The sequence below is a fragment of the Eretmochelys imbricata genome, chromosome 7, assembly GCF_965152235.1.
Source record: "Eretmochelys imbricata isolate rEreImb1 chromosome 7, rEreImb1.hap1, whole genome shotgun sequence".
Lineage (NCBI taxonomy): Eukaryota > Metazoa > Chordata > Testudines > Cheloniidae > Eretmochelys > Eretmochelys imbricata.
Genome location: NC_135578.1, coordinates 82,756,157 through 82,768,410, shown reverse-complemented (window position 1 = coordinate 82,768,410; position 12,254 = coordinate 82,756,157). Strand labels below are relative to the sequence as shown.

General features: G+C 39.7%; 1 protein-coding gene across 3 annotated transcripts in view; it reads right to left on the bottom strand.

Moving 5' to 3' along the window:
* Positions 1–44: 44 nt before the first annotated feature.
* Positions 45–12,254, bottom strand: part of MACROH2A2 (macroH2A.2 histone) — a 35,879-nt gene continuing 23,669 nt past the window's right edge. The window contains exons 7-10 of one of the 3 annotated variants that reach the window (XM_077821885.1): positions 8,692–8,781; positions 5,042–5,216; positions 1,698–1,830; positions 45–733 (exon numbers count right to left, since the gene is read on the bottom strand). In XM_077821885.1, the coding sequence (XP_077678011.1) occupies positions 671–733; positions 1,698–1,830; positions 5,042–5,216; positions 8,692–8,781 (461 nt within the window). In that variant the 3' untranslated portion in view covers positions 45–670. Of the gene's footprint in view, positions 734–1,382; positions 1,831–5,041; positions 5,217–8,691; positions 8,782–12,254 lie in introns of all 3 variants that reach the window. The other 2 variants (XR_013346649.1, XM_077821886.1) reach the window with 2 other exon arrangements.

Here is a 12,254-nt window from a genome sequence, read left to right as displayed (position 1 = left end):
TGTCTGTAATTAGGGTACGGTTTATAATAAATACACTGGACACATTTTCTTTTCTTTTTTCTTATAAAACAAAAAACAAAGATGAAATATTCTCAGTAATTACAGAGATTATTATGGGGTAAAACAAAATAGAAGGTCCTAGTACATCTTTAAAATTCTCTCTCCAACATGGAATGTAGACAAAAAAAAATTAACATTTTGCCATCCACCCTCAAAAAAAGAAAGGGGAACAAAGAATTGTGTGTGTGTAAAACTCAAAGCTACAAATCTAAAATGAGTCCTAAACTAAAAAAGCAAGACATATTTAAACAAACTTTTGAAGAGAGCTGGCAAATTAACTACTCAAGATTTCTTGAAGGTGATATAAAATGGTAGGGGGTATCTATTAGCAAGAATTAATCACAGACTAAACCCTCTCCTCCATAGCAAAGCCCTCCATTAAGTCACAAAACATCAAACTACTAACATTCCCCCTCTTCACCACATTTTAAAAATAAAACCCACCTCTAATTCTTTAATGCTACTCAAATTTATGTTGAAAAATAAAGCTTCATTTGGCTGTCATAGCTACTTGGTGTCTAGCTTGGCCATTTCTTGCACGTAGATTCCGATGCTCTCACTGTCAAAGAGCAGAAAGTAAATGTTCTTCAAGGAGGAAGAACTAGCGTCATCAAAATGGGTGGAAATGGCTTTGAGAGTCACCTGGGCTGCGGTCTGTTTTGGGAAGCAGTTTCTATGCAGCAGAAGCAAAGGAAAAGATGGAAGTTAGTCTCAAATTCAGTCATTCTAATTGTGCATGGAAACACTGTACTCATGACACTGAAAAGAACAAAACGCATTTTCAAAATGAGTGTTTATATACTATTACATGAGAAATCCTGCATTAAAGCAACACCAGTTGCAAGTATAAAACACACAAGTCAAGAAATAAAACTCTAGGTTCTCATCGCAACATGAACTCAATTACACTATTATACTCGCCAACAACAGTTACTATAATGTTGCAAAACAGTTTCAATTATCACTTGTTTTCATACATCTTTCTGAAATGTTCATTTTTAGGGTTGACCTTTTCCATCAATGGTCTATGCCTACATTTTTTTTTTTCCAGACATAGAAGTTCAAGCAACTTTTCCTCTCCCACTCAAAGGGGAGTGAAAAAAATATTTTCTTGCTGTAAAACAACAAACCCAAACACCCCCTCTCTCCTCCTCTAAAAAAAATGCCAGCAAAAATCCCTAACATTCCTTTGAACAAAACTACAGCAAAAATGTTTGAAATCTGGAACTTGGTATGGATATAATTCTCAGGACTAGTTCCTTTGATTGTTTAGCAGGATGTATTCTCAAATTTAAGAGTAAGTGAAAGTAAAAGTTACTTACCTTTTTCAGTAACTGAAGTTCATTTGAGATGGTTTGTCCATATATATTCCACTCTTGGTGTGCATGCTCCCTATGCAGGTGAGATTGGTGTCTTGGCCAGCAGTGTCTGTGGGGGCTGCGCCTGTGCCCTGCATGTTCTCATGCTCCCATACGGAGGACATAAAGGATGGTGTGGGCCCAACCGTCACTCAGTTCCTTCGCCACTGAGTTCCTTCACCACTGCAGAATCCCAGTGCAATAGGACTCCATAGTAGTGGGAAAGGAGGGTGGGTCAGGCAATATACATATGAATAATACATCTTGAACTCCAGTTACCTGTAAAGGTAAGTAACTTTTCTTCTTCGAATGCTTGTCCATGTATATTCCATTCTTGTTGACTTCCAAGCAGTGATCTGATGCGTGGAGGTGGGTGCTCAGAGTCCATTTAAATAAAGATTGCAGCACAGCTCTGCCAAAGGAAGCATGAGACCTCAATGCTTCCACTATGGAGTAATGGTTGGTAAAATTATGTACTAAATCCCAAGTAGCTGCCTTAAAGATGTCCAAAGTGAGAATGATTTACAAGGAATTGCAGAGGCTGGCTGTGCCCTAGTAGAGGGGGTTCTAATATAATTGGGAGTTCTAAACTAGTTAACTCATAACAAAGCTTAATACACCCTGAAACCCATACACTGGCCTGAAATCAGTTGACCTTTTCATTCTTTCAGCTAATGCTATAAATGATTTTGGGAAAGCTCTGAAGGCCGTGGTCCTTTGAAAGCAAATCGCTGAGGACATGCAAACGTGTAAAGTGTGCAACCTAGACACTCCTTGATTAGAATGCGGTTTGGGAAAGAATACTGGCAGACAGATCATTTGATTCAAATGGAAGTCTGAAACTACCCTGGGTGGGAACTCAGGAACTTGTTTTCTCTTAGTACCAGGTATATGAATCCTAAGACAGTGAAGTGTGATTTGGGAATCTCTTCATGTGTGGAGCACATCGACAGTCTTAAAGCTAAGAAGGTCTGAGCCCTCAAAAAGAAGATTCTCCACAGTTGTCTGCCAGAACTTTGGAGCCAGGGTGCCCATCCCATAATTTCTGGTGTTGCTGTGGATTGCAAAGCAGGGTCAGAAGCGCCTAGAGGTGCCCGTAAGGATGTTCTAGCTATTAAGTCTCCTTTTGTAACTAAAAATTTAAATTCCTCTCTGCTTTCCTGATGTAGTTTATCAGTAAAATCCAAAAAAATTGTTTTAGTTCAAAAAACCATAACCAACAATGCTTGATAATTCAAATTTCTGAATTGTAAGATGGTAGAGAAACACTCATGACCAAATAAGTCAAGGAATTTTGGGTCCTTTTCACTTGGAGCAATTCTCGGTTGACACTCGGTGCTCAAGTAACCTCTGATGCTCTAGTCTGAGTACCTGAGGCAGCTAACTTTGGGCTGCCATACAATACCAAAGTCTCACACCATTCTCCCTCTAAGCTCCCACAGTACCCAATTTGGGCTATGGAGTCTCTTCTGAATGGGAGCAGTACGTAGACTTAGACATCTTTTTAGAAGTTCCCGGAGAGGATCTACCTTTCACTTTAGCAAAGCAGCAATGCTCCTTTTCCTCTGAGGACTTAATAATCATCCTACTGGAATCTGAAGATGGAGCCTCGAATCTAGTGGATCCATAATTCACTGGAGCACTTCTGGATTATGATGGAACTTGTCCAGCTGTGCCCAGATCAGAGGCTGGTCCCATGGAGCAGTCTAATAAAATCATTTTTAGATTTGCCTCCCTAGATTTTAAAGTCCTTTTAGAAAAAGATTTGTACACCAAGCATTTACTGGAGATATGGGATTCCCCAAACAAAAAAGACATCAGCAGAGACAGGAATTGCTGTCTCACAAAAGAGGCAATATTTAAAATCATGTGATTTACGATGAGATATCCCTAAGTGCCACTAACAGGAAAAAGATCTCAGTGAGGAAAATAATAAAGAAGGAACATAAAAACTTCCTAAACTATCAATAAAAGAAAGCCTATTCAGAATGTTCCAGCAGGTAATTATCCAACTAACATTAACTATCCTAATGAACACTAATAAATATCTATTACATTTAGAGATTATGAAACAAGTGATACTTTGAGAGGGAGACACTGGGGGCTCCGTCTCACAGCCATGAATGGTGAGAAGTGGCAGTTGGGCCCTTCCGCCCCTTATGTCTTTAGGACAGAAGCACAAGGACAGTCGGCACATGTGCAGCCCCAATGGACACTACTGGCCAAAACCTCCAATCTTGAGTGCATGGGGTGCATGTGCACCAAGCATGGAATATAATGAACAAGCACTCTAAAGAAGAGGGTCACAATGGAGATTACACTATTTTGAAAACTATAAATCAAATTTATTTTAAAACCTACAATTTAATAATAAAAAGAGAGAACACTGTTGACCTATCAAACCTGACTTGGACTAAAACACAGTCAAACCAAGGACGGAAACAGCGAATGAAACAACACATGCATTAAAATTTTATTCCATTTCCATTTACTCTTATATCCTGAGCCCTTAAAAATATGATCCTAGTTTGAAAAGTGATTATGTAAAAATAGCACATTACTTATCAGATCAGCTCTTTCTATCCATTCAGAGACACATCTGCTCATTTTAGGAGTAAAAATAAGCTTTTCTTTACTTTTTTTATTCCTATTAACACAGTAGAGCCAACACAATGAGAAAGAGTAGGGTAACGTCTACTCCTTCTTGTCAGTAACCAACAAAATCGTTTACTTTGGTCCAATCATTTAAAGCTCTACAAACTCAAACATAAAAGATGGTGCAAGTGTAACTAAGGGCATCTGCTGTAGCCAGCAGCGTTGCATAAGTGTAACTGAAGGCTTAAATCGGCTTGCATAAGCTTTGTTACTGACAGACTCCAAAGTGGTAAGTGGGCAGGCAGTTAAAAAAATAACAAAACACTGCTTTTTACTTGTCAACCAAGCATATTTGATCTACAAATTTTTGGGAAACAAACCTGCAATCCCACAATGATTTTTATAGTTGCTTTTCAGAGCAGAATCACACTTTAAACACAAAACAATTTTTATCTAAAAGAAAAGATTTTGAACCACTATCTGGTTTAATGGGTGCTCTTGGGAAAACCTATATAAACAAACCAAAATTTACCTTCTTCTATCAAACTGCTCAGGCATAGGATGCTCAAGCAGACGAGGTGCTTGGTGCACTATTATTTATGTCTAAAGTTATGCTGGCATTGAAGCTAACAGTTTTATAGTGAGAACCATTGTGAGATTAGGTAGCATAAAACTGAAGTAACGCAGTCGTAAATTAGGCCCAGAGAGTAAGAATTACTCACCAACAACACAAAGCATAGTTGGTAGGCCCAATTTTTGATCTACTAGATTTGAATCTCCTTTTTATTAGATTATGTTCTACATAATTTATTATAAAGATTTTTTTATTGATAACTTCACGCAAAAATGACACTTCATACCATTTTACTCAAGAAGAGCACTTTGTGCCTGCACCACTAAAGTCAACTGGAGTTTTGCCACTGACTTCAATGGAAGTAGAATCTGGCCTCTATAATAATCCCCCTTCCTGCCACAGATGCTGTCAATTTGCAATAATATATCAGCCTCTTCTGGGTAAAGATTCATACCTGCCACTGGGGAGAGGGGGGAAAGCCACAGACTTCAACTTCTTGTCTTCTGCAGCTGTTAAGCAGTTCTTAATAGTCTCTTCAAGTTGCTCTTCACATTTGTCTGAACCCCACTGTGGGATGTGACAATGGATCACAAACTTTGCTGCTAGTCCACTGGACTGGCTGAGGGCAGCTAATAAATAAAGAAAAGGCGATGATTAGTTTCTAATACAGAGGTGGGCAAACTACGGCCCGCGGGACCATCATGCCTGGCCTTTGAGCTCCCGGCTGGGTAGGATAGTCCCTGGCCCCTCCCCAGCTGTCCCTGCTCCCCCACAGCCTCAGCTTGCTGCACCGCCAGCACTCTGGCCTGCTGCTCCTGCCAGGGAGTGCGGCAGTGTGGCTGTGAGCTCCTGCCGCTCTGAGCAGCATGGTAAGGGGGCGGAGAGGTTGGATTAGGGGCAGTGGGTTCCAGGGGGCAGTCAGTAGACAGGGAGCAGGGAGCGGTTGGATGGGGCAGGGCGGTCAGGAGATGGGGAGGTTGGATAGGGGGTGGGATCCTGGGGGGCGGTTAGGGGTGGGGGTGTGGATAGGGGGTTGGGGCAGTCAGGGGTCAGGGAGTGTGGATAGGGGGTTGGGGCAGTCAGGGAGCAGGGGGGTTGGATGGGGGTGGAGTCCCGGGGCATGGGTCCCAGGAGGGGGCAGTCAGGGGAAAAGGAGCAGGGAGGTTTGGATGGGTTGGGGGTTCTGATGGGGACAGTCAGGGGGCGGAAAGTGGGAGGGGATGGATAGGGAGCAGGGGCCAGGCTGTTTGGGGAGGCACAGCCTGCCCTACCCGGCCCTCCATACAGTTTTGCAACCCCTCAGGCCAAAAAGTTTGCCCACCCCTGTTCTAATATAATCATTTTATAATTATCACACCTTCCATCCCAAAGCACTTCACTCACAACACTAATTATTGTTCACTCCAGAAAACTGTTACAAGAACAGTAAGGCTGCAAAATCAAGCACTCAAAAATCAGGATATGTTCCAGAATTAAGGTTGCACTTGCAACCTTAATTGCCCCCCTTGTGCTATACATTAAGATACAGTTGTTTAATTACATGATCAGATACTTTTCCCACAGGATCTGGGCCTCATTCAGTGAATGGTTAGTTATTTAATATTTGTCTTTATCCTCATTCAGTCTGTGGTCTCAGGCCTTATTTAACACACATCATTCAAACTCTGTACTGAATACAGTATTATTAATTTTCTGATGGGCATTTCTATGGTGCTCTCTCAATTATATCTGAATGCTTCACAGATTTTTAATGAATTTATCTTCACAGCATCCTTCTGAGATTAGATAGTTTTATTATTCCCATTTCACATATGGGAAATAGAGGCACAAAGAGTTTAAGGCCAAAAGTGTCCAACAGTTTTGAATATCCAACTTGAGACACCAAGGAGGTGATTTTTCAGAGTACTTAATATTTTGATAGCACTTTATATGTTGAAAGTATAGTTCCAATCAACTTCAGTTGCGAGCGCTTAGCACTTCTTCAAATCTGTCACCAGGTGTCTCACATTGGCCACCCAGAAAACGAGGAACATACAATTAGTGCTCAACTATGAAAAGTCTGGTTTAAGTGACTCGCCCAGGATCACATAGGAACTTCGTGGCAGAGGCTGCAATAGAATCCAATTCTCCAGGGTCCCACTCAACTTCATGGAAATGGATAAAGTTTGGCAAAGTTGTAAGCAACTGAAAACAGAGTCTTATTTGTAGATTAGAAGGCCAGATGAAACCATTGTTATCATCTAGTCTGATCTCCTTTACAACACAGGCTATGAATCTTTCCCAAAATAATTCCTTAACTATATTTTAGAAAAACATCCAATCTGGATTTAAAAATGGTCAGTGATGGAGAATCCACAAGGATCCTAGGTAAGATGTTTCAATGGTTAATTACTCTCACTGTTAAAAATGTACACCTTATTTCCAGTCTGAATTTGTACAGCTTCAACTTCAAGCCATTGGACTGTGTTATTCCCATCTCTGCTAGATTAGAGATCCCATTATTAAATATTTGTTCCCCATGCAGGTACTTATCCACTGTAATCAAGTCACCCCCTAACTTTCTCTTTGTTAAGCTAAATACATTGAGCTCCTTGAGTGTATCAGTATAAGGCACATTTGCTAATCTTTTAATTATTCTCATGGCTCTTCTCTAAACCCTCCAATTTATCGACATCCTTGAATTGCAGACACCAGAACTAGACACAGTATTCACAACAGTGCCAAAAACAGAGGTAAAATAACATCTCTACTCCTTACTCATATTATAATGGAAAATGTTGAGAAATGTTACCTATGAGTGGTGCTACTTAAAATATACACAAGAATTTTCTGATCTACCACTTAACAAACAGTCAGTCACCTTTGGGATGGAGCATAGTATTTACAGGAGAGCTCCAGCCATTTTAAAAACTTTTAGTATCATACATTAGCATCTAAAATAATGAAAGTGGCAATTTTAAAAATACCAGCATAGCATGTGACAACACAAATGGTAAAATACATTCATTTCATTGTGGTTGTTATCTTCCCTGGCAACAGGTTACCTGAATGAAGACCATTTATTTTCCATTGATGCTAATGGGTAAAAAAGTAGTTTACTCCAAAAGTGTTTAAGACTCACTGTGACAGTGAGGTAAAATAAATTGTAGCAAGTCTCTCAAGGGTAGTTGTGGATGGTCCTTTGCTTGGGACTTTTAAAACTAGGCTATTTATTTGGGGGATTTTTAAAATGAGACTATTTAAAGAATCCAGTCTCTGTGGTTTTGAGACACTAGACTGGACAAATGTATTAGAAAATGTATTGTAGGGAACATTGTATATAATCTTTTTTCCATCTTCAACCCCTATAAATCAGTTAATTTTGTTCACAAGTAAGATGCAACCTCCACAAAGTAAGCTCAGAGCTATACATTGCCACAGATATTTTAAAATTTCCACAAGTATTTCTTTCAGAATTATATATTTTATCATATAGCCGTTGTGCCAGGGGTGGGAGAATAGCAATTTAAGGAAAAAGATAATCACAAGATTTACATCTATATTATATTCAAAGAATTAAAGTACAGTAAGAGAAAACTTCTGCTTTGATTATTAGTTCTAATAAAATTGGTTTAATACAAGGTAACTTATGAACTACTGCTCTTTTTATACTTAATATATTATACTGTGAGCTAGATCCTTAGCTATGGCTGAGGAACACACAATGTGCAAGTCTGGGGGTGCAGGATAGGTCAAAGGTCATAAAGCTCACCTTTGCATTCCCCCAATCTTGGGGCTGACATGGGTAGAAATGGTCCTCTGGTGTAAATTAAGGCAGCCTAACTACTGCCACGGGGCTAAAAAACAAAGCCATATGATGGGCACAGAACAGGGACATCCTAGCCCCCTCCCTTTCATCCAGGTATGTCCCCTGTACTAGCACCAGTTAGAAAGAAGGCATAGGAGCCTCTACATTACCAGAGAGATTTGTTAAAAAATATTTCCTAGTGTAGACAAAGCCCTAGATTAGCCCAAGAACAGATCAGAGTGGCAGGAGAAAGGAATGAGTATTTGTGAGGAGAAAAAGCTGATATATACAAAAAGATAATATAGCACCCTTTTTACCTTCAGCAACTTCCAAAGGTCCTTGTGATTTGCGGAGCTCCTTTACTGTTTCTAAAAATTCTTTCCCTCCAGCCTTTTCCAAGGCCTTGCCTGCAAGGAAACAAAGCAAAAGGCTTTTATTTGAAACAAACAAAACAAACTGTATTTCTTTTAAAAATAAAATACAACTGCAAATTGTTTCAAGAACAAAAATTATACATGTATTATCTTAATTCACTCTTAATCAACAGGATTTATTTATCAACCCTAAACTGCCTGTTTTTATTAATACTTATTTTTATTTACATTTATGCATTTTACAAGAACCAAATGAATAAATGTTTGTTAACATGTGTGAACTAAAAATGTATGAAATAAACACTGTATGTTTAAACCATGTGGAATGATCATGTATTCTTCACCTTGAACAAACTAAAACATTTCCTCTTTCCTACTTCACTCAGCAAAAAGAGGTTGGTATATAAACAACCAAGAGGAAATAATGTTGTATTTAATTTTTTAAAAATGCATTTTTGTAAGTGAAGCCTGTTCATTTGGATATATGGATATATCTGGATATATTGTAAAAATGAGATTCTGATATCACAAACAGAAAGCCATCTCTATTTTTTTCCTGATATGATAATAAAGAAAAAGTGAGAGGATATACGTGAATGGAAAATTCAAAAGGTTTAAACGTGCTAAATTTTTCTAAATGCCAGTTACGTTTGACCATCATTGTTCTTAATATGCATAATTAAATTAAATCATCTCCCGATAATATGAGATACCAGCAGAATGACCTTATTGTTAAAATCTTGAAGTTAAGGTATGCTTTTTTGTACTGGTTTCAGAGTAGCAGCCGTATTAGTCTGTATCCACAAAAAGAAAAGGAGTACTTGTGGCACCGTAGTCTCTCTCTAAGGTGTCACAAGTCCTCCTTTTCTTTTTTTGTACTGTCCAACATGGCTGCTTATTATTTGAGTTCTTGAAAATAACACAGCATGTAACACTTTTTTTTTACTGGTTTTGGTACAGTGAGTTAGTATTTCATTATTTGAAGTACCTGAACTTTATTCTCTATAAAATATGCCATCTTTTTTGTAGTCGAGGTTTAAAGAAAAGTGTATAGTAGAGTTTGCAGTACTTTCTTCTCAGATAGCCCTGAGAAGGATGAAAGCATGGGAACCAGATCTCTCATGCTAGAAACTATCATAAATAAGATGTGCACAGTATATGAAAAAATTCTAATCAAAATACAAAATGTGCCTTGCAAGAATTTTCCAAGAATATCCCAAAACTGCTAACCTAAAAGTCAGGTTCAGTAATTTAGAAGATGATACAGTGGTTACTGGCAGAGATATCTCTACTGTGTAACTTCACTTCAGTTCCCTGGTGGAGAAAGTGGACAATCAGCAAAACTGTGCCAGCAGAAATTATATTTTATTGCACTTCCAGAATAAGCTAACTGATCCAATTACTTTTCTGCAATAATTTATAAAATAAACAAACAGTTGAGATGCCAGTGGGGATGAAATCCTTGCTGAATGATTATATGAAGCCCTGACCCTGTGCCTATTTCTGGGATCCTGACTGCAACTGATCCCGGGCAAGTAACTTCACTGCCCTGTGCCTCAGATTCCGCACTTATAAAATGGTACCTCCTTATCTCACAGGAGTGGTGTAAGGCTTAAGACACTGATGTTTACAAAGCATGTGAGATCTACAGTGAAAGACATGATAAGAAGTATTATGAATACATTTCATTTCCTTCTGAGTTTTTTCAAATGCAAATACAAAATAATTGTAACACAGAAAGGGATATATGAAGAGATTACTCACCTTGTGCAGTAACTGCGGTTCTTCAAGATGCGTGTCCTTATGGGTATTTCACTTCAGGTGCTCATGCCCTTGATCGGAGATTTATAGTTAACAGCATCTGTTCAGCATGCATATGCACCCAATGTGTCCTCGTGCTGAACACCAAGGCTATATAGGAGTGTGCAGGCAAACCAGAACACCAAGGCTATATAGGCGTGTGTTTGAGTTCTTTCTCCACCCAAACATCCCTTAAGGAACAGTCTGAAGAAGAGAGGGCAGAGGGCAGGCAGTGGAGCATTCATAGGGGGACACATCTTGAAGAACCGCAGTTACTGCACAAGGTGAGTAACCTCATCCTCAAGTAATGTCCCTATCGGTCCTCCACTTCTGAGCAGTATCCCCAAATGGAGGAGGGAATTTCAGAATAGAGTCCAGAACTGAAGACAGGACTGCAGAACCAAGTGCTGTCTCGAAACTGACAGCTTGGATCAGGGCCTAATGTTTCAAAAATGTATGTATTGAAGCCTGTGTAGTGGCTCTACATATTTCAGATATTGGTACATTCTTCAGTAGTGCCACAGAAGTTGCTTGTGATCTGGTTGAATGTGCTATAACCCTCTGGGGGGATGAACACCGGTAACCTTATAACAAGCAATAATACATCCAGAAATCCACTTCAGTAGTCCTTGACTAGAAATTGAGGATTCCTTGGAGCTATCTCCAAAGGAAACAATGACTTTCTAAATTGCTTGGTCCTATCTAAGTAAAACACCAATGCCCTTCTAACGTCCAGGTATGTAAGCAGGATTCCTATAGGGAACTATGTGGCTTCGGGAAAAACACAGGCAGATGAATGGACTGATGGAGATGGAACTTCAGTAGAACTTCAGGCAAGAATTTATAGATGTGAAGAGATCTTGTCCTTAAAGAACGCCATGAGATGGCAGGGGGCCTACCATCAAAGCTCCAATCTCCCTGACCCTTCAGGCCAACGTGATGGCTACTAAAAAGACCGTCTTCATAGACAAATGCAAGAGCGAACAGGTTGCCATAGGTTCAAATGGAGATCTCATAAGGTATTTAAGTACCAGGTTGAGGTCCCATGTTGGGATGGGGTCTCGAACCTGGGAATAGAAATTCCCCAAACCCTTACAAACTTAGATGACACAAGGGTGAGCAAATATGGAGAACCCTTCTACTGGAGGTTAAAAGGCTGATACTAAGGCCAAATGGTCCTTAATTGAGCTAACTGATAATCCTGATTTCTTTAGATCCAGCTGGTAATCCAGGATGACTGAAACTGACACAGATTCAAGCAGAAGGCAGTGACAACATAAATGGAAGAGTGTCTTCCATTTCTGCAGGTAAGCAGTACAGATTAATGTCTTTCTACTATTCAGTAATACCTGCTGTACTTCTGAAGAGCAGGAGGATTATAACCCTGTGAACCATCGAGGAGCCATGCTCTGAGGCAGAGAACCTCTAGGGTGGGAAGAAGCATGCGACCCACATCCTGTGACAGGAGATGAGGAATGGTTGGGAGCTTGAATGACAGCTGAGCACATGGGTGAAGCAGATAAGAGTACCAAGCTTGTCTCAGCCAGGTCAGCACTGTAAGGATAACCCTGTCCTATCTGATCTTGTTCATCACCCTTAATATCAGTGGCATTGGAGGGAATGCACAGAACAGTCCCCTCCTCCAAAACAGAAGAAAAACATCTCCCAAGGACCGGTGGCCTCATCCAGGGACCAGGACGAAATAT